The 22,645-nt window shown below is 31.3% G+C and overlaps 2 protein-coding genes across 3 annotated transcripts in view; one reads left to right on the top strand and one right to left on the bottom strand.

The window, feature by feature from the left end:
• The window catches only part of LOC130894451 (uncharacterized), a 692,198-nt gene that overhangs the window by 119,079 nt on the left and 550,474 nt on the right, over positions 1–22,645 (bottom strand). The window lies entirely within an intron of this gene.
• Positions 1,615–22,387, top strand: LOC130894452 (fork head domain-containing protein L1-like). Of its 2 annotated transcripts, none has more exons than XM_057801310.1 (4): positions 1,615–1,700; positions 3,440–3,702; positions 4,468–4,744; positions 21,198–22,387. In XM_057801310.1, the coding sequence occupies exons 2-4, from the start codon at positions 3,461–3,463 to the stop codon at positions 21,330–21,332; spliced, it is 654 nt and encodes a 217-aa protein (XP_057657293.1). In that variant the 5' UTR covers positions 1,615–1,700; positions 3,440–3,460; the 3' UTR covers positions 21,333–22,387. The 2 variants fall into 2 exon arrangements, with proteins under 2 accessions (XP_057657293.1, XP_057657294.1); XM_057801311.1 differs by having other exon boundaries at positions 1,640–1,700; positions 3,572–3,702.

The raw sequence follows: 22,645 nt of genomic DNA on the forward strand, positions 1-22,645 counted from the left end.
TGTATCCCTCACATTGTAAATAAGAAGAAAATGTATCTGGAAAGTATCAAGGAGGTTTTAGAGCAACAGCAGACCAAAACTTCACTCTTAAACTGGTATAGAACAATAGCTATGTAGGATCACATGTTTTTATTGATTTTAAACAGGCTTATGACTCGATATACAAAAAAAAATTATACTAGGCATTTAAAGAAGTGGAAATCTTAGTACTTCGTCATTGATGATTCTATCAGTCTAGGGTATCTTCAGGATGCTTCTGTAGAGCCACATCTCAAGTTTTTTCATAATTTGAGCTTTCAAGCTCCAACTTTCCACTGATTACAGCATTAATGACCACACATAACATTCCATGAATCCTATTTTGGGGAACACTTGACAAATGCCTTTCGAGTCATATCAATTATGATCTTGATTTCTTCGTCTGGATAATATACTAGAAGTTGACATTAATACAAATAGTTAAAGCACAAAGAGCAAGATTATTAATAAGGTGACCACGCCATGTGACTTTGCGTTCAAAAATACTCGAAATTTCTAAATAAAACCTGAGTAATATTCTAATAGCATATAAATAAATTCCTCGTTATACTTGATACCCTTTTTGGGAAAAACCAATATACCTACCCCTAACCTTCTCATTGCTTAATACAAAAATCGTTATATAAAAAATCGAAATTTAAAATATCGATTTTTCCACAAGTTTCTATTTGTTAAATCTGGGAAATTCGAGTCTACCGGGATCTGAGTGGTTCTGCTCACAAGGAATAGATGATACCACGAGTTTTTTTTTTGTTCTTGACTATAAAGTATAGGATCAAAAACATATCGTTAAGAAATCGATTTATCTGATCTGAGGAATCGATTTCTGTTCTGTTCATTGTGTCTCGAAAGCGATCAGATCTCAACGGAGCTACGCCGTTTCCAGAGATCGAGCCCGCGCGACGTAATTTAATCTTTTGTTGTATTTATTTTTGTGATTATTGGTTTTTTGATGTATTTATCGTTTTTTGTTTATTTTGTTATTTTATTACTATACTCGACAGTCTAGGGCTCATATTAGCAAAATTCTGCAGCGAGAAATTGAGAGAATGATACCAGAAAGTGGTAAAAGAAGAATAGGAATAATTGTTAGAGGAAAGTAGAAAAAGACAAGAGGAAATGAAGAGAATAGAGAAGTTCATGAAGATATTGTAGTTGTTGATTGGAGAATGTCATTTGAGGTAATTTATTCAGAAAATGAGGCTGAATTATAATGTAAACTTCAGCACTTTTCATCGCATTTGTATAAGTTGAAAAGCATTTCAACATTCCATCGCAAATTCTTTAAAATCCAACAGGAAGTTTCATTTTTTTTTATAATCTCCGCCACTGGCTGTGTCTATAAGCCTCTAATGATGACACATTACCTATTTACCCAGCATTTAATGACAAACTTGCCGTATTTATTGCCAGAAATGTTTACAGATTGTCACTGTTATTACATCTTTTGCGGACCGATTACATATAGAAAAGCACCGCCTCAAATCGGGAATTTTAAGGCGGTTCCTTTATAGGAAGGGGCATAACCGACTCAACCTACTGGGATAAGTAACTTGAGTTATCAGTTTAGGTATTGAGCAGTGGAGTTTCATAGATTCATAAGTGGTATTAGTTTCTAAAAAATTGTGAATGTTTGTCAACTGGAATATTGAATGGAAAATGTAAGTATTTCTTTCCTTTTAACATTTTTTTTATTATTAAAATATTAGTTATGGCATATAAAATTAACTGTTCGATATTTTGGTACAGTTCATACTTCCTAGGACTCGTTAATGTACAATAGCGAACCCCCGATCGCTAATTTCCTACTCAATAGTATCATCAACTGAACTATATACGTATATTTCTAGATTCATCCATAAAAATCTACGTTTTTTCCTAATTTGACGCCAAATACCCGATTCTACGTGGTCAATTTTTTTTCTTCAATAGTCTGGGTCTATACTAGGGTCTTTGTTATGTAAAAAACTAACCATTTTACACTCAAGTGATGCCTACCCTATATTAATCTTGAATTTCTGTAAGAAAACATGCCTTGGTAGCTTCCACTCCTCTAAAGCAAATAGTTTTGATAAATTCACGTTCTGGACGTCTGCAAATGAACTCGGTATTCATGAACCACGTCTACCTATGGAGCAGATCTTTCAAAAACCGCTCCCTAGGTGGGATTATGTTGGATCTGCCTTGGTTGTATAGGTAAAACAGAATCAAGCCCGCGACCTTCATTCTGAGCTGTCTCAAGTTACTGGATCGCCTATAAGATGATTTGCTTTCTTCTGTCTCGGGTGGAACATCCTCAGAGAAACCTGCAGAGAACTGCAACTACGATTTTCACTTGGATATTATCAATACTTTAAAGCAGTCTATGGACCATTTAGATTAAAGCTTTTCTTACACAAAAAGACTGTGTTAAAACACTTGACGAAGACAAACAAACGCTACAACCAGGAGGTGACGCTCCACAAAAAGAAAAAACTACCCGGAATTTGAATATCCAAGAGGTCGTTGTGAACGTATGCTTTCAGATGGTGTCCTAGTCTTATCTTTTGTCAATTCTTCTAAATAAAAGTCTCAAACAGTCTTCGTGAAATTGACAATAAACGTTGGTAGCTTTTTGGACTGCATACATTCCATGAAAATGGCGGCGAATTAAGTCTTTTCGAAGAAAAATCAATGTTTACTCTATTGTCTTTTATGTGTTATTTAAGAGTTATCGAATTATTCACTATTTTCCAAATCAGGGATGCCCGTTAAAGCTAAAGTCACTTTCAACGGAAACTATTGCTCTCGACCTCGCTCTACTAACTTTAAGTAAACACTTCTAACTATAATTTTTGCCTCGACAGCCTTTATAATAAAACAATGTTTCAAGGCTCGAAATGAACTAACACAGACAAAGGAATTAGGATCATACATAATCCGATCCTAAGAGTGAGAGAGATTTGTTTGAAAATTAGTTACAGGAGGAAGGTTTGCTGGAGTTGGCCCCGATATAGGAGCTGCTCCTCTGCAGGGAACCTGATTCTCTTAGGATTAGGTATAAATATAAGTGTAGAATACTTTTAATTGCATCTTATATATCAACTGGATGCTATTCAATCTCTTAGATTGTGACAAATTCTATAGTTATTGGACTGGTTGTGTATCATTGAATTATTTTTTTTTATCGTTGTCATTGTGACAGTATGATGTGTTTATGACGCCCAGTTGAGGTATCCATTCCACATAACTAAGTTGTTTCAATTTTCCGTGAGAAAGCCTTCGCGTTTGCTTTAAATCAACTACAAACGCTACCTTGAATGAAAGCCAATACAATTCAATACAATAACCTTTGTTTTCAACACACCCTTGTATATTTGAGAATATTAGTGTATACGATTGAAAAAATTCTTTATTTCAGATTTTCACAACGAAATAAATAATGTTCGCGCTACCCCAAGTGGACCAATGCTTTTGCTTAGATCATTACACCGAATGCGTGGCTCAGAATCATTTTCTGACCCAAAGATTATTGAATCCTTATTTTTCGCAGCTCTGGTTGCCGTTTCCCATTAAGATAACTCAACCTCGTCCGGAGAAACCGCCTTATTCTTACATCGCTCTCATTGCCATGGCCATATCATCGTCACCAAAGCAAAGACTCACACTTAGTGGAATTTATAGGTAATTTACTATTTTTTTTTCTTTAAGGTACAGTGATAGGTCCAAGTTTAAAGGTCATTTAGGCCAGTTAGGGGGTTGTGTACATTTGAAATGTAAATAAAACTTTTTTCTATAAAGATACGTTTCATTCAGTTTGATTAAAATAGATCCAACCCATAGAGTTTTTCGATAAAGATAGTCACTCAAAAAACCATAACGTGGTAATTTCCACGTACCCAACACTATATATTACTCTTAAATTATTAATTTTCCTGCTCGAAGTCACAAAAAACTTGTGGTAAAATGATAGTTATTTGCCTTGCGAACCAAATGGCCGACACGTCAAAATCACGTGATTTGGAATTGACATTTTATGATCAAAAACATAGTCTAACCTAACCGGATGGAAATTCAGAGGTTAGGTTCTTATTAATGTAGATTTATGATATAGATAAGAAAATGTTCAATCCGGATGAAACTAGTAGCTGTTGTGTAGGGAAAATCTAATTTTCAATCAGAATAAAACTAAAATCAATACAATTTAGCAACAAAAACATGAAAAAATTCTACGAAATAAAAAATTAAATCCGATGATTGAAAAATATTATAATTAAAATGACAGTTCTGTCGATAATTGACAGCAGGCGACTTGATTGAGTTAATTAAGATAATCTTTTATTGATCTCCAATCTCCTTTCCATTTCATATAAATCGAACGATTTTGGTGGAATCTCCTTTGAAAAATCATCCTTCTCCTTTAATAATAAAAATGTATCACTTTCATAGATTCATAATGGACAATTTTCCTTACTATCGAGAAAACAAGCAAGGCTGGCAGAATTCTATAAGACATAATCTGAGTTTAAATGACTGTTTTGTGAAAGTGCCCAGAGATAAGGTGTCACCTGGGGGTTGTGAAACGTCCGGAGGCGGCGGCGCGGGAGGAAAAGGCAGTTATTGGATGTTAGATCCCAAAGCTGCTAACATGTTTGAAAAGGGAAATTATAGGAGAAGGAAAACGAGACGGCAGAGAATCGCAGAATGCTCGACAAATTTATATCAGGTGAGTACAATTTCTCATATTCTTTATATCGTTGGATACTTATAATATATATAAATGATCATAACAGGGCTTTTGACAGTGACATAAATGATTTTTATTCATTGATAAATCAGAAATGATTTTAACATAAAGAATTCTTCAAATTTGATTATTTTGCCATGTAATCAGAAACAGAAGTTCTACGAATAAGCTGCTAATGACGTCACTATATAGTAAAAGTCCAATTAACACTTTGTTTTGGCTATCAGTACATCAGTATTCAATTTACGGACGTGTACGTCGATTTGTGTCTTTGTATTTTTGATTAATATCATTTACAACGAAATACGGAACTTCTAGCTCAGAGTACTCAGACTTCTTTATAGCTAATAATGATAACTTGTTAAATGCTAACGTTTTGACGTATTTTTTCGCAAATTTTTGGCATATATTTATGGTAAAGTAGATGAACAAACACTAAAGAATGTTATTGACTGTTCACTATATTCTGACGTCAGTGCACCGCCATATTGGTAATGAGAATTTCAGCGCGAAATTTGAAACGATAATTTGAAAATTTGTTGTTAAATATGATGACAATATAAAAAACTTTCTAAAAGGATTCGAAAACAAAAAAATATTAATAGTATTTCGTTATTTAGTATAATTCAGGAGCGATATTAATCGTTTATTATTATCAAAAAAGTGTTTTTTGTTCAAGATTTTATAATCTTGTACTAGTTTTTTATCTAAAGGATCGTTCGAAAATGAACTTGAATATTTCTGAGGACAAACCCTTAAGATTTCAAAGTTTCCGAATAAGCCAATAACAAGACTTAATTTGCATACTGTGCTTAAACTTTCGTTAAGTTCTTGAAGTTCTCACAAAGAAACTTCCACTCATATTTTAATTGCTGTTAAGCTCAGCTCTCTCCAAATATGTAAATATTTAAGAGAAATGCATTCTCAAAGCTTTTATTGGAATATTTTTGGATTCAAAACGAAAATTTTGATCTCTTTTAAACGTATACCAGGTGTGAAAAATATTCTCTATTCATCCAATTGATTGACATGGAAGAATTGATTAGAATATGACAAATAGAAGAAGAGACCGAAATCAGCGTATTGACAAATTGTACTCCAAAACAATGACAAGATATTTTTGAAGCTACATCACAGAAAAATTTCGATACATCGAGTTAAATCATCGAGAGCAAGATATTTTGAAAACTGTCACAAACAGTTTTCAATATTTGATGGTAAGACAGAAAATAATCGGAGGAAGTCGGAATATTGTGAATATAGTGGATGAAACAATGAATCGAAATTTCTAAAATAACTACAAGAATTCAGGATCATCCACTTGACATAATACCTTCCAATCATTCCAAGGAACGGAGTACTTTCAGGATAATAGTGTTCGGTCATATCAAATTCTTTATGGGAGTTGTGATAAGTTTGAAGCCTTGCAAGAAACGTAACGGCCACAATGTACATCGAAAATTTAGCAGACGAAGACATAGAAACAAAATAAGACATTGGAGAACTTACCTTGATGTAGAGGAAGTCCAAGCAGTGGTAATGTAATTTAAAGAAGGCAAGGCAGCAGACCAGGAATTTATCGATACCAAAACAATAAGATAACTAAGATGTACATAATGATTCTGAAAGAATACCATCAGAATAGTTGAAGTTTGAGCTTAATTATGTAATAGCCAATCATCCCCTAACCAGTTCGGGTTTATAAATGCTGTTGGTACAAGGGAAACTCTTCATATAGATCCGGATGCAGATGCAGATCTGTATGTATGTTTAATGGACTATAAGAAGTCGTTCAATCGAATGTAACATCTAAAACTATGAAGATAATTGAGGAAACAGGAATTGGAAATCTCTATAGCGAACCTCCCAACTATTTTTGAGCTGCGCGTCCAGTATACACCTGTTTGGATATACATTCGTGGTCTATATGTTGAGAAGTACAAAATTGCGTCTACTGAGTTTGAATTTCGATTCTGTTTGCCAAAAGTTACCATTCTAGGCAGACCTGTATTCTTAAAAATACCGAAAGAAGTTTTTTTACGTACAAACATATTGAGCAATCACGCTTGGAAGTGTGGAAACTTAGAGACGGAAAATTATGTCTCAAATGATATGAGATAATTTCAAATTTAGTTTAGATAGTTTGTACGTTGTCTGTATTTAAAAAAAAATTATTTTCAGGACTTTCTTTTCCGTATTCAACGTACTTTTAACTGTTTTTAATTATATCGCGTACGGGATCTCTCACGAAACAAAGTTAATTAAAATGTTTTCGTATCAGATTAAAAGTTTTCGAAAGCTACCAACTCATATTCAACGGTTTTAATGATTACAAACAAAAGTTGTGACGCCTTATTTATATATGTATGAAATTAATAAAAACACTTATAATTCTAAAAAGAGGTTATTTTATTTTATTTATTAATAATAAGTAGACTTAATTTGATATAAAATTTGATATTAATATGTTAATTATTCTTTTAAAAATGGTATTCCTTCTCATACTTGATTGTAGCACTGGATTTGGTCATGAGATTTTGTACATTCATCTGAAATAAGTCGAAAATGAAGAATAAAATTTATCGATAATTTGCTTCATGTTCGAGAAATAACCTAACATAACCTAATTTAACCAAACGCCACCGGGACTTAGACACAAACATCTTTACGAGGGTATTTTTGGGCTAAGGACTTTCAAATAAAAGTATTTTATCATATAACGATGAGCAATTCTTTGCCTTTTTACAAATTCACTGAAAAAACCTTCATTATTAATAGTTGTAAAACAAATAGTAAAGAACGTGGAATCTGCAAACTTGAAACATATACTGTATAGGTTATATTATATTTTCAAGCAATTAACGCCATCTCTAGGTCAGGCCAGGTATTTCTGTTCTTTTTAATATCTTATAGAATTATGTGAAAATTGAAAAAAAACCTTATGTTTAATTCAAATTACAGGTAATTATACACTTTCGCGTTCACCTGGTTTTTTGGTTAGGTTAGGTTAGGTTAGGTTAGGTTGGCTCTAGAAAATCGAAAAATGGATGGATTTTAATGATCTTAGTCTCAAAATGTTCCATTTTACGGCGGATTTATAAAAAAAAATACGAAAATTAAAAAAAAGTAAATATTTTTTACAGTTTTATGACTTTAAATGCAAAAAAATGACTTTCTACATATAATCCTTCGTAACTGTTTCTGACGTCGTGGAATCAAGTTCGTATATTTTTTTTCGCAATTTACATAAAAAAATGAATATTTTGAAAGAAAACGTTTTTCTACTATTTAAGGTTTAAAACTATTAAAAACCGCAAATTCAGCCACTACCCCCGTGTTTTTCATAAATTCGTCGTAAAATGGAACATTTTGAGACCAAAATTATAAAATTTATCTATTTTTCGATTTTTAATGGTCCAAAAACTATTAACATTGAAGAATATACGAAACTATTCACGAAAATTGATTGTTTTTCATCGATTTCATTTTAAGCTATAAAAACTGAAAAAATCATTCTTTTTGGATTTTTTTTAAATTGTTTATCAATTTATGTAGAATACAAAAAAAATATAAGAACTTTATGTGATAATGAGATAATTTTTTGTGAAGGATTATTTTGCAAAACCGTTTTTTTTATGATTTAAAACAGTAAAATTATGAGAAATTTCCATTCCATCTATTTCTACTAATTTTTTTTATAAATCCGCCGTAAAATGGAACATTTTGAGACCAAGATAATTAAAATCCATCCATTTTTCGATTTTCTAGAGCCAAAAAACCAGGTGACCGTGAAAGTGTATAATTACCAAATTACAAGATACAATTTTCATTCTGGATTAAATTTTAAAAGTTATCTTTTCTATAAACTGTTTTGTTGTAACTTCAAGTATCGATATCTCGAAAACGTAGCGAGATATCGCATAAATTTTGTTCTTGATTTTCGTTTTATTTTTGCGATGCAACGGAAATCGTATCCTGAATTTTGTCGACTTAAAATTAGACTTATATATTTGATCTTGAAATTTCGTTCTACTTTCTTGTTACGTGAGTTGCATAAAAAAATAAATTTGTTCTCTTATGTGATTGTTCGAAATTGCCTGCTGGTTGACCACAAAATACCCTTCAGAGCGAACAATTTATAAACAGACAACTCGTTAATACATATGGTAGTAATGAGTCAATTAAATCTCTCAGTGAACACTGTTAGCAACGAATTTTTTTTCAAATATGCAGCGTTAACGTATACGTTGAACAGATGTTTAACCATAAAATTTTATTTCTCCTTCCAGTTGTTTAGAATGTCATAAAATTAAATCTATGGACCTCCAATTCACGATTTGAATAAACATTTCATCGGGTTTGTTGTATTAGTTATTTTACTAAAAAGACGAATGAACAGAGAAATTCATGAATGGGTTTTGAAAGAAAAAACGGTCGATAAAATTGGTAGTAACACAAGTTATGATGCAGAAGACCTGTTGTTGAGAAAAAAATGAGGTTATGAATGGATTTGGAAAGGGAAAATGAAAATAGAAGTAATAGCAATGAAAAATATTTTGAATCCTGAGTATTTCGTTCTACAGAAGCAAATAAAGAGTCGAAAGTGAATTGGTGAAGGATGTATTTGGATAGGAAGAAGTATAAATGATGCAGAAAAGCTGTTGTTGAAAAAAAATGAGGTTATGAATGGATTTGGAAAGAAAAAATGAAAATAGAAGTAATAGCAATGAAAAATATTTTGAATCCTGAGTATTTCGATCTACAGAAGCAAATAAAGAGTCGAAAGTGAATTGGTGAAGGATGTATTTGGATGGAAAGAAGTATAAATAATGCAGAAGACCTGTTGTTTGAAAAAAATGAGGTTATGAATGGATTTGGAGAGGGAAAATGAAAATAGAAGTAATAGCAATGAAAAATATTTTGAATCCTGAGTGTTTCGATCTACAGAAGCAAATAAAGAGTCGAAAGTGAATTGGTGAAGGATGTATTTGGATAGGAAGAAGTATAAATGATGCAGAAAAACTGTTGTTGAAAAAAAATAAGGTTATGAATGGATTTGGAAAGAAAAAATGAAAATAGAAGTAATAGCAATGAAAAATATTTTGAATCCTGAGTATTTCGATCTACAGAAGCAAATAAAGAGTCGAAAGTGAATTGGTGAAGGATGTATTTGGATGGAAAGAAGTATAAATAATGCAGAAGACCTGTTGTTTGAAAAAAATGAGGTTATGAATGGATTTGGAGAGGGAAAATGAAAATAGAAGTAATAGCAATGAAAAATATTTTGAATCCTGAGTGTTTCGATCTACAGAAGCAAATAAAGAGTCGAAAGTGAATTGGTGAAGGATGTATTTGGATAGGAAGAAGTATAAATAATGCAGGAGACCTGTTGTTGAAAAAAAAATGAGGTTATGAATGGATTTGGAGAGGGAAAATGAAAATAGAAGTAATAGCAATGAAAAATATTTTGAATCCTGAGTATTTCGATCTACAGAAGCAAATAAAGAGTCGAAAGTGAATTGGTGAAGGATGTATTTGGATAGGAAGAAGTATAAATGATGCAGAAAAACTGTTGTTGAAAAAAAATGAGGTTATGAATGGATTTGGAAAGGAAAAATGAAAATAGAAGTAATAGCAATGAAAAATATTTTGAATCCTGAGTATTTCGATCTACAGAACCAAATAAAGAGTCGAAAGTGAATTGGTGAAAGATGTATTTTGATAGGAAGAAGTATAAATGATGCAGAAAAACTGTTGTTGAAAAAAAATGAGGTTATGAATGGATTTGGAATGGAAAAATGAACATAGAAGTAATAGCAATGAAGAATATTTTGAATCCTGAGTATTTCGATCTACAGAAGCAAATTAAGAGTCGAAAGTGAATTGGTGAAGGATGTATTTGGATGGAAAGAAGTATAAATAATGCAGAAGACCTGTTGTTTGAAAAAAATGAGGTTATGAATGGATTTGGAGAGGGAAAATGAAAATAGAAGTAATAGCAATGAAAAATATTTTGAATCCTGAGTGTTTCGATCTACAGAAGCAAATAAAGAGTCGAAAGTGAATTGGTGAAGGATGTATTTGGATAGGAAGAAGTATAAATGATGCAGAAAAACTGTTGTTGAGAAAAAAATAAGGTTATGAATGGATTTGGAAAGGAAAAATGAAAATAGAAGTAATAGCAATGAAAAATATTTTGAATCCTGAGTATTTCGATCTTCAGAAGCAAATAAAGAGTCGAAAGTGAATTGGTGAAGGATGTATTTGGATAGGAAGAAGTATAAATGATGCAGAAAAACTGTTGCTGGAAAAAAATAAGGTTATGATTGGATTTGGAAAGGAAAAATGAAAATAGAAGTAATAGCAATGAAAAATATTTTGAATCCTGAGTATTTCGATCTACAGAAGCAAATAAAGAGTCGAAAGTGAATTGGTGAAGGATGTATTTGGATAGGAAGAAGTATAAATAATGCAGGACACCTGTTGTTGAAAAAAAAATGAGGTTATGAATGGATTTGGAGAGGGAAAATGAAAATAGAAGTAATAGCAATGAAAAATATTTTGAATCCTGAGTATTTCGATCTACAGAAGCAAATAAAGAGTCGAAAGTGAATTGGTGAAGGATGTATTTGGATAGGAAGAAGTATAAATGATGCAGGAGACCTGTTGTTGAAAAAAAATGACGTTATGAATGGATTTGGAGAGGGAAAATGAAAATAGAAGTAATAGCAATGAAAAATATTTTGAATCCTGAGTATTTCGATCTACAGAAGCAAATAAAGAGTCGAAAGTGAATTGGTGAAGGATGTATTTGGATAGGAAGAAGTATAAATAATGCAGGAGACCTGTTGTTGAAAAAAAAATGAGGTTATGAATGGATTTGGAGAGGGAAAATGAAAATAGAAGTAATAGCAATGAAAAATATTTTGAATCCTGAGTATTTCGATCTACAGAAGCAAATAAAGAGTCGAAAGTGAATTGGTGAAGGATGTATTTGGATAGGAAGAAGTATAAATAATGCAGGAGACCTGTTGTTGAAAAAAAAAATGAGGTTATGAATGGATTTGGAGAGGGAAAATGAAAATAGAAGTAATAGCAATGAAAAATATTTTGAATCCTGAGTATTTCGATCTACAGAAGCAAATAAAGAGTCGAAAGTGAATTGGTGAAGGATGTATTTGGATAGGAAGAAGTATAAAAAATGCAGGAGACCTGTTGTTGAAAAAAAAAATGAGGTTATGAATGGATTTGGAGAGGGAAAATGAAAATAGAAGTAATAGCAATGAAAAATATTTTGAATCCTGAGTATTTCGATCTACAGAAGCAAATAAAGAGTCGAAAGTGAATTGGTGAAGGATGTATTTGGATAGGAAGAAGTATAAATAATGCAGGAGACCTGTTGTTGAAAAAAAAAATGAGGTTATGAATGGATTTGGAGAGGGAAAATGAAAATAGAAGTAATAGCAATGAAAAATATTTTGAATCCTGAGTATTTCGATCTACAGAAGCAAATAAAGAGTCGAAAGTGAATTGGTGAAGGATGTATTTGGATAGGAAGAAGTATAAATAATGCAGAAAAACTGTTGTTGAAAAAAAATGAGGTTATGAATGGATTTGGAAAGGAAAAATGAAAATAGAAGTAATAGCAATGAAAAATATTTTGAATCCTGAGTATTTCGATCTACAGAAGCAAATAAAGAGTCGAAAGTGAATTGGTGAAGGATGTATTTGGATAGGAAGAAGTATAAATAATGCAGGAGACCTGTTGTTGAAAAAAAAATGAGGTTATGAATGGATTTGGAAAGGAAAAATGAAAATAGAAGTAATAGCAATGAAAAATATTTTGAATCCTGAGTATTTCGATCTACAGAAGCAAATAAAGAGTCGAAAGTGAATTGGTGAAGGATGTATTTGGATAGGAAGAAGTATAAATAATGCAGGAGACCTGTTGTTGAAAAAAAATGACGTTATGAATGGATTTGGAGAGGGAAAATGAAAATAGAAGTAATAGCAATGAAAAATATTTTGAATCCTGAGTATTTCGATCTACAGAAGCAAATAAAGAGTCGAAAGTGAATTGGTGAAGGATGTATTTGGATAGGAAGAAGTATAAATAATGCAGGAGACCTGTTGTTGAAAAAAAATGACGTTATGAATGGATTTGGAGAGGGAAAATGAAAATAGAAGTAATAGCAATGAAAAATATTTTGAATCCTGAGTATTTCGATCTACAGAAGCAAATAAAGAGTCGAAAGTGAATTGGTGAAGGATGTATTTGGATAGGAAGAAGTATAAATGATGCAGAAAAACTGTTGTTGCAAAAAAATGAGGTTATGAATGGATTTGGAGAGGGAAAATGAAAATAGAAGTAATAGCAATGAAAAATATTTTGAATCCTGAGTATTTCGATCTACAGAAGCAAATAAAGAGTCGAAAGTGAATTGGTGAAGGATGTATTTGGATAGGAAGAAGTATAAATAATGCAGGAGACCTGTTGTTGAAAAAAAATGACGTTATGAATGGATTTGGAGAGGGAAAATGAAAATAGAAGTAATAGCAATGAAAAATATTTTGAATCCTGAGTATTTCGATCTACAGAAGCAAATAAAGAGTCGAAAGTGAATTGGTGAAGGATGTATTTGGATAGGAAGAAGTATAAATGATGCAGAAAAACTGTTGCTGGAAAAAAATAAGGTTATGATTGGATTTGGAAAGGAAAAATGAAAATAGAAGTAATAGCAATGAAAAATATTTTGAATCCTGAGTATTTCGATCTACAGAAGCAAATAAAGAGTCGAAAGTGAATTGGTGAAGGATGTATTTGGATAGGAAGAAGTATAAATAATGCAGGAGACCTGTTGTTGAAAAAAAAAATGAGGTTATGAATGGATTTGGAGAGGGAAAATGAAAATAGAAGTAATAGCAATGAAAAATATTTTGAATCCTGAGTATTTCGATCTACAGAAGCAAATAAAGAGTCGAAAGTGAATTGGTGAAGGATGTATTTGGATAGGAAGAAGTATAAATAATGCAGGAGACCTGTTGTTGAAAAAAAAAATGAGGTTATGAATGGATTTGGAGAGGGAAAATGAAAATAGAAGTAATAGCAATGAAAAATATTTTGAATCCTGAGTATTTCGATCTACAGAAGCAAATAAAGAGTCGAAAGTGAATTGGTGAAGGATGTATTTGGATAGGAAGAAGTATAAATAATGCAGAAAAACTGTTGTTGAAAAAAAATGAGGTTATGAATGGATTTGGAAAGGAAAAATGAAAATAGAAGTAATAGCAATGAAAAATATTTTGAATCCTGAGTATTTCGATCTACAGAAGCAAATAAAGAGTCGAAAGTGAATTGGTGAAGGATGTATTTGGATAGGAAGAAGTATAAATAATGCAGGAGACCTGTTGTTGAAAAAAAAATGAGGTTATGAATGGATTTGGAAAGGAAAAATGAAAATAGAAGTAATAGCAATGAAAAATATTTTGAATCCTGAGTATTTCGATCTACAGAAGCAAATAAAGAGTCGAAAGTGAATTGGTGAAGGATGTATTTGGATAGGAAGAAGTATAAATGATGCAGAAAAACTGTTGCTGGAAAAAAATAAGGTTATGATTGGATTTGGAAAGGAAAAATGAAAATAGAAGTAATAGCAATGAAAAATATTTTGAATCCTGAGTATTTCGATCTACAGAAGCAAATAAAGAGTCGAAAGTGAATTGGTGAAGGATGTATTTGGATAGGAAGAAGTATAAATGATGCAGAAAAACTGTTGTTGAAAAAAAATGAGGTTATGAATGGATTTGGAAAGGAAAAATGAAAATAGAAGTAATAGCAATGAAAAATATTTTGAATCCTGAGTATTTCGATCTACAGAAGCAAATAAAGAGTCGAAAGTGAATTGGTGAAGGATGTATTTGGATAGGAAGAAGTATAAATAATGCAGGAGACCTGTTGTTGAAAAAAAATGACGTTATGAATGGATTTGGAGAGGGAAAATGAAAATAGAAGTAATAGCAATGAAAAATATTTTGAATCCTGAGTATTTCGATCTACAGAAGCAAATAAAGAGTCGAAAGTGAATTGGTGAAGGATGTATTTGGATAGGAAGAAGTATAAATAATGCAGGAGACCTGTTGTTGAAAAAAAATGACGTTATGAATGGATTTGGAGAGGGAAAATGAAAATAGAAGTAATAGCAATGAAAAATATTTTGAATCCTGAGTATTTCGATCTACAGAAGCAAATAAAGAGTCGAAAGTGAATTGGTGAAGGATGTATTTGGATAGGAAGAAGTATAAATGATGCAGAAAAACTGTTGTTGCAAAAAAATGAGGTTATGAATGGATTTGGAGAGGGAAAATGAAAATAGAAGTAATAGCAATGAAAAATATTTTGAATCCTGAGTATTTCGATCTACAGAAGCAAATAAAGAGTCGAAAGTGAATTGGTGAAGGATGTATTTGGATAGGAAGAAGTATAAATGATGCAGAAAAACTGTTGTTGCAAAAAAATGAGGTTATGAATGGATTTGGAGAGGGAAAATGAAAATAGAAGTAATAGCAATGAAAAATATTTTGAATCCTGAGTATTTCGATCTACAGAAGCAAATAAAGAGTCGAAAGTGAATTGGTGAAGGATGTATTTGGATAGGAAGAAGTATAAATAATGCAGAAAAACTGTTGTTGAAAAAAAATGAGGTTATGAATGGATTTGGAAAGGAAAAATGAAAATAGAAGTAATAGCAATGAAAAATATTTTGAATCCTGAGTATTTCGATCTACAGAAGCAAATAAAGAGTCGAAAGTGAATTGGTGAAGGATGTATTTGGATAGGAAGAAGTATAAATAATGCAGGAGACCTGTTGTTGAAAAAAAAATGAGGTTATGAATGGATTTGGAAAGGAAAAATGAAAATAGAAGTAATAGCAATGAAAAATATTTTGAATCCTGAGTATTTCGATCTACAGAAGCAAATAAAGAGTCGAAAGTGAATTGGTGAAGGATGTATTTGGATAGGAAGAAGTATAAATGATGCAGAAAAACTGTTGCTGGAAAAAAATAAGGTTATGATTGGATTTGGAAAGGAAAAATGAAAATAGAAGTAATAGCAATGAAAAATATTTTGAATCCTGAGTATTTCGATCTACAGAAGCAAATAAAGAGTCGAAAGTGAATTGGTGAAGGATGTATTTGGATAGGAAGAAGTATAAATGATGCAGAAAAACTGTTGTTGAAAAAAAATGAGGTTATGAATGGATTTGGAAAGGAAAAATGAAAATAGAAGTAATAGCAATGAAAAATATTTTGAATCCTGAGTATTTCGATCTACAGAAGCAAATAAAGAGTCGAAAGTGAATTGGTGAAGGATGTATTTGGATAGGAAGAAGTATAAATAATGCAGGAGACCTGTTGTTGAAAAAAAATGACGTTATGAATGGATTTGGAGAGGGAAAATGAAAATAGAAGTAATAGCAATGAAAAATATTTTGAATCCTGAGTATTTCGATCTACAGAAGCAAATAAAGAGTCGAAAGTGAATTGGTGAAGGATGTATTTGGATAGGAAGAAGTATAAATAATGCAGGAGACCTGTTGTTGAAAAAAAATGACGTTATGAATGGATTTGGAGAGGGAAAATGAAAATAGAAGTAATAGCAATGAAAAATATTTTGAATCCTGAGTATTTCGATCTACAGAAGCAAATAAAGAGTCGAAAGTGAATTGGTGAAGGATGTATTTGGATAGGAAGAAGTATAAATGATGCAGAAAAACTGTTGTTGCAAAAAAATGAGGTTATGAATGGATTTGGAGAGGGAAAATGAAAATAGAAGTAATAGCAATGAAAAATATTTTGAATCCTGAGTATTTCGATCTACAGAAGCAAATAAAGAGTCGAAAGTGAATTGGTGAAGGATGTATTTGGATAGGAAGAAGTATAAATGATGCAGAAAAACTGTTGTTGCAAAAAAATGAGGTTATGAATGGATTTGGAGAGGGAAAATGAAAATAGAAGTAATAGCAATGAAAAATATTTTGAATCCTGAGTATTTCGATCTACAGAAGCAAATAAAGAGTCGAAAGTGAATTGGTGAAGGATGTATTTGGATAGGAAGAAGTATAAATAATGCAGGAGACCTGTTGTTGAAAAAAAATGACGTTATGAATGGATTTGGAGAGGGAAAATGAAAATAGAAGTAATAGCAATGAAAAATATTTTGAATCCTGAGTATTTCGATCTACAGAAGCAAATAAAGAGTCGAAAGTGAATTGGTGAAGGATGTATTTGGATAGGAAGAAGTATAAATGATGCAGAAAAACTGTTGTTGCAAAAAAATGAGGTTATGAATGGATTTGGAGAGGGAAAATGAAAATAGAAGTAATAGCAATGAAAAATATTTTGAATCCTGAGTATTTCGATCTACAGAAGCAAATAAAGAGTCGAAAGTGAATTGGTGAAGGATGTATTTGGATAGGAAGAAGTATAAATGATGCAGAAAAACTGTTGCTGGAAAAAAATAAGGTTATGATTGGATTTGGAAAGGAAAAATGAAAATAGAAGTAATAGCAATGAAAAATATTTTGAATCCTGAGTATTTCGATCTACAGAAGCAAATAAAGAGTCGAAAGTGAATTGGTGAAGGATGTATTTGGATAGGAAGAAGTATAAATGATGCAGAAAAACTGTTGTTGAAAAAAAATGAGGTTATGAATGGATTTGGAAAGGAAAAATGAAAATAGAAGTAATAGCAATGAAAAATATTTTGAATCCTGAGTATTTCGATCTTCAGAAGCAAATAAAGAGTCGAAAGTGAATTGGTGAAGGATGTATTTGGACAGGAAAAAGTATAAATGATGCAGAAAAACTGTTGCTGGAAAAAAATAAGGTTATGATTGGATTTGGAAAGGAAAAATGAAAATAGAAGTAATAGCAATGAAAAATATTTTGAATCCTGAGTATTTCGATCTACAGAAGCAAATAAAGAGTCGAAAGTGAATTGGTGAAGGATGTATTTGGATAGGAAGAAGTATAAATGATGCAGAAAAACTGTTGTTGAAAAAAAATGAGGTTATGAATGGATTTGGAAAGGAAAAATGAACATAGAAGTAATAGCAATGAAAAATATTTTGAATCCTGAGTATTTCGATCTACAGAAGCAAATAAAGAGTCGAAAGTGAATTGGTGAAGGATGTATTTGGATAGGAAGAAGTATAAATGATGCAGAAAAACTGTTGTTGAAAAAAAAATGAGGTTATGAATGGATTTGGAAAGGGAAAATGAACATAGAAGTAATAGCAAGGAAAAATATTTTGAATCCTGAGTATTTCGATCTACAGAACCAAATAAAGAGTCGAAAGTGAATTGGTGAAAGATGTATTTTGATAGGAAGAAGTATAAATGATGCAGAAAAACTGTTGTTGAAAAAAAAATGAGGTTATGAATGGATTTGGAAAGGGAAAATGAACATAGAAGTAATAGCAAGGAAAAATATTTTGAATCCTGAGTATTTCGATCTACAGAACCAAATAAAGAGTCGAAAGTGAATTGGTGAAGGATGTATTTGGACAGGAAAAAGTATAAATGATGCAGAAAAACTGTTGCTGGAAAAAAATAAGGTTATGATTGGATTTGGAAAGGAAAAATGAAAATAGAAGTAATAGCAATGAAAAATATTTTGAATCCTGAGTATTTCGATCTACAGAAGCAAATAAAGAGTCGAAAGTGAATTGGTGAAGGATGTATTTGGATAGGAAGAAGTATAAATAATGCAGGAGACCTGTTGTTGAAAAAAAATGACGTTATGAATGGATTTGGAGAGGGAAAATGAAAATAGAAGTAATAGCAATGAAAAATATTTTGAATCCTGAGTATTTCGATCTACAGAAGCAAATAAAGAGTCGAAAGTGAATTGGTGAAGGATGTATTTGGATAGGAAGAAGTATAAATGATGCAGAAAAACTGTTGTTGCAAAAAAATGAGGTTATGAATGGATTTGGAGAGGGAAAATGAAAATAGAAGTAATAGCAATGAAAAATATTTTGAATCCTGAGTATTTCGATCTACAGAAGCAAATAAAGAGTCGAAAGTGAATTGGTGAAGGATGTATTTGGATAGGAAGAAGTATAAATGATGCAGAAAAACTGTTGTTGCAAAAAAATGAGGTTATGAATGGATTTGGAGAGGGAAAATGAAAATAGAAGTAATAGCAATGAAAAATATTTTGAATCCTGAGTATTTCGATCTACAGAAGCAAATAAAGAGTCGAAAGTGAATTGGTGAAGGATGTATTTGGATAGGAAGAAGTATAAATAATGCAGGAGACCTGTTGTTGAAAAAAAATGACGTTATGAATGGATTTGGAGAGGGAAAATGAAAATAGAAGTAATAGCAATGAAAAATATTTTGAATCCTGAGTATTTCGATCTACAGAAGCAAATAAAGAGTCGAAAGTGAATTGGTGAAGGATGTATTTGGATAGGAAGAAGTATAAATGATGCAGAAAAACTGTTGTTGCAAAAAAATGAGGTTATGAATGGATTTGGAGAGGGAAAATGAAAATAGAAGTAATAGCAATGAAAAATATTTTGAATCCTGAGTATTTCGATCTACAGAAGCAAATAAAGAGTCGAAAGTGAATTGGTGAAGGATGTATTTGGATAGGAAGAAGTATAAATGATGCAGAAAAACTGTTGCTGGAAAAAAATAAGGTTATGATTGGATTTGGAAAGGAAAAATGAAAATAGAAGTAATAGCAATGAAAAATATTTTGAATCCTGAGTATTTCGATCTACAGAAGCAAATAAAGAGTCGAAAGTGAATTGGTGAAGGATGTATTTGGATAGGAAGAAGTATAAATGATGCAGAAAAACTGTTGTTGAAAAAAAATGAGGTTATGAATGGATTTGGAAAGGAAAAATGAAAATAGAAGTAATAGCAATGAAAAATATTTTGAATCCTGAGTATTTCGATCTTCAGAAGCAAATAAAGAGTCGAAAGTGAATTGGTGAAGGATGTATTTGGACAGGAAAAAGTATAAATGATGCAGAAAAACTGTTGCTGGAAAAAAATAAGGTTATGATTGGATTTGGAAAGGAAAAATGAAAATAGAAGTAATAGCAATGAAAAATATTTTGAATCCTGAGTATTTCGATCTACAGAAGCAAATAAAGAGTCGAAAGTGAATTGGTGAAGGATGTATTTGGATAGGAAGAAGTATAAATGATGCAGAAAAACTGTTGTTGAAAAAAAATGAGGTTATGAATGGATTTGGAAAGGAAAAATGAACATAGAAGTAATAGCAATGAAAAATATTTTGAATCCTGAGTATTTCGATCTACAGAAGCAAATAAAGAGTCGAAAGTGAATTGGTGAAAGATGTATTTTGATAGGAAGAAGTATAAATGATGCAGAAAAACTGTTGTTGAAAAAAAATGAGGTTATGAATGGATTTGGAAAGGAAAAATGAACATAGAAGTAATAGCAATGAAAAATATTTTTAATCCTGAGTATTTCGATCTACAGAAGCAAATTAAGAGTCGAAAGTGAATTGGTGAAGGATGTATTTGGATAGGAAGAAGTATAAATGATGCAGAAAAACTGTTGTTGAAAAAAAAATGAGGTTATGAATGGATTTGGAAAGGGAAAATGAACATAGAAGTAATAGCAAGGAAAAATATTTTGAATCCTGAGTATTTCGATCTACAGAACCAAATAAAGAGTCGAAAGTGAATTGGTGAAAGATGTATTTTGATAGGAAGAAGTATAAATGATGCAGAAAAACTGTTGTTGAAAAAAAATGAGGTTATGAATGGATTTGGAATGGAAAAATGAACATAGAAGTAATAGCAATGAAGAATATTTTGAATCCTGAGTATTTCGATCTACAGAAGCAAATTAAGAGTCGAAAGTGAATTGGTGAAGGATGTATTTTGATAGAAAGAAGTATAAATGATGCAGAAGACCTGTTGTTGAAAAAAAAATGAGGTTATGATTGGATTTGGAAAGGAAAAATGAGAATAGAAGTGATAACAATGAAAAATATTTTGAATCCTGAGTATTTCGATCTTCAGAAGCAAATTAAGAGTCGAAAGTGAATTGGTGAAGGATGTATTTGGATAGGAAGAAGTATAAATGATGCAGAAAAACTGTTGTTGCAAAAAAATGAGGTTATGAATGGATTCAGAAAGAAAAAATGGGAATAGAATTGATAATAATGAAGAATATTTTGAATGAATGAAGAAAATGAGGGTATGACACTCGAAAATAATGTGGTATAATGATTTTAAAATTCAAAATACAAGTAGCTGAGAGATTTTATCGATTGAATTTCATTCGTATTCATAAATTGAAGGTTTCATCAAACATGTGAAGATTATTTATCAGTAAAAATGATGAATTTTAGTGTGATATTATATGAAAACATTTATTACAGGAACAAGCCATATCTCTAATCACTAAACCTTATATAACATCACAAATTGATCAGAATGATGGAGAATTACCGAAAAGAAACAAGAACACTAGTTTGTTTACCATAGAAAATTTAATAAAACATAATAATTCATAGATGAACTGGAATTAACTTTTTTTTATTGTAACTAGAAAGTTCGTAGGCTGTTTTTTAGTATAATCAAATTTTATTCTAGTTTGTCAACAAAATAAGTCGCCGGAGATTGAATCTGGAGACTACGATGGATGCTGAATCAATTCGAATTTCATTTCATACAATTTTGTCATCGTGTCCATTGGATTTTGATACGAAGTTGAACGGATATTTATTCTTGCAGCCGTTTTTTTATAGTTTCGTTCTTAAAACTCTCCAATATCTTTACGTAATAGTCGATGTTTCCCATTTCAAAACTTGTCGATCAATATTATACCATACGCATTCAAAATTAATGATGCCATTACCTTGCTAGCAGACTTTTTCGTCTTTGGAAACCGTTCATCGCTCTCCTGACTGTCGAATAGACTCCAGTGTGAAATAATGTTTTAGCAATTATTGCAAAACGCAAATATTTTGGTTTATTACATGAATTTATTGTTTTTGGTTTATTGTCATCTCGCGCGGCATCTACTTAAAACAGAGCTTTCCTATATCCAAATAATCATCCAAGATTTGTCCAACACGTTCCTTTAATACCATTAGGATCGCAGCTACCTAAATCAGCTTCACGTCACCATTATTTGGAGTCCGAATAATGTTTATCAAGCTAAGCATTTGCTTTAATAGTGTTTTTTTTTGGTTTATCAACATACGATATTTAATCTATTTTTTAAAACTGATAGTTGTTTTACTCAAACTAATTTAACTCACAAGTAATTGTACGATAGCTGTCAAATTGATAGATCGTTGTTTTGAAGGCTTGGACTATTTAAAAACTAGTAGCTAGCGCCACATATCTGTCAGCCTACGAACTTTTGAGCACGCCTTATAAATAATTTTTACTAAATTGTGATTATTGTCTGTTTTGTTTTATTTATTTCAATTATTTACTTAATATGTACTTTCATTTATTAGGAAACGTTTAAATGTTTCTAATATAAGGTCTGTATAAAATAATTTCTACTATATCTGTTGTAGTATTATAAAGAATTAAATACATACGTTTTTATACTAAATATTGTTTTTATTTCAAAATAATCTATATCGTAACCACTTCTAGACGATTTGTCTTGTAATTCAATTTATTATTGAGCAACTTCATTGATCAGTTAGCTTAGTAGCTTTCTTAAAGGTCGCTTCCGATGAACACACCTTGGAAACGTTTAAGGTCAACGCTGGTGTTCCACAGGGATGCATCTTGTCACCTACCCTATTTCTCTTTTGGTAAACTACAAACCCGATCTTATACAATCGAATCCACCATATTGAAAACA

Source organism: Diorhabda carinulata, chromosome 5, assembly GCF_026250575.1.
Source record: "Diorhabda carinulata isolate Delta chromosome 5, icDioCari1.1, whole genome shotgun sequence".
Taxonomy (NCBI): Eukaryota; Metazoa; Arthropoda; class Insecta; order Coleoptera; family Chrysomelidae; genus Diorhabda; species Diorhabda carinulata.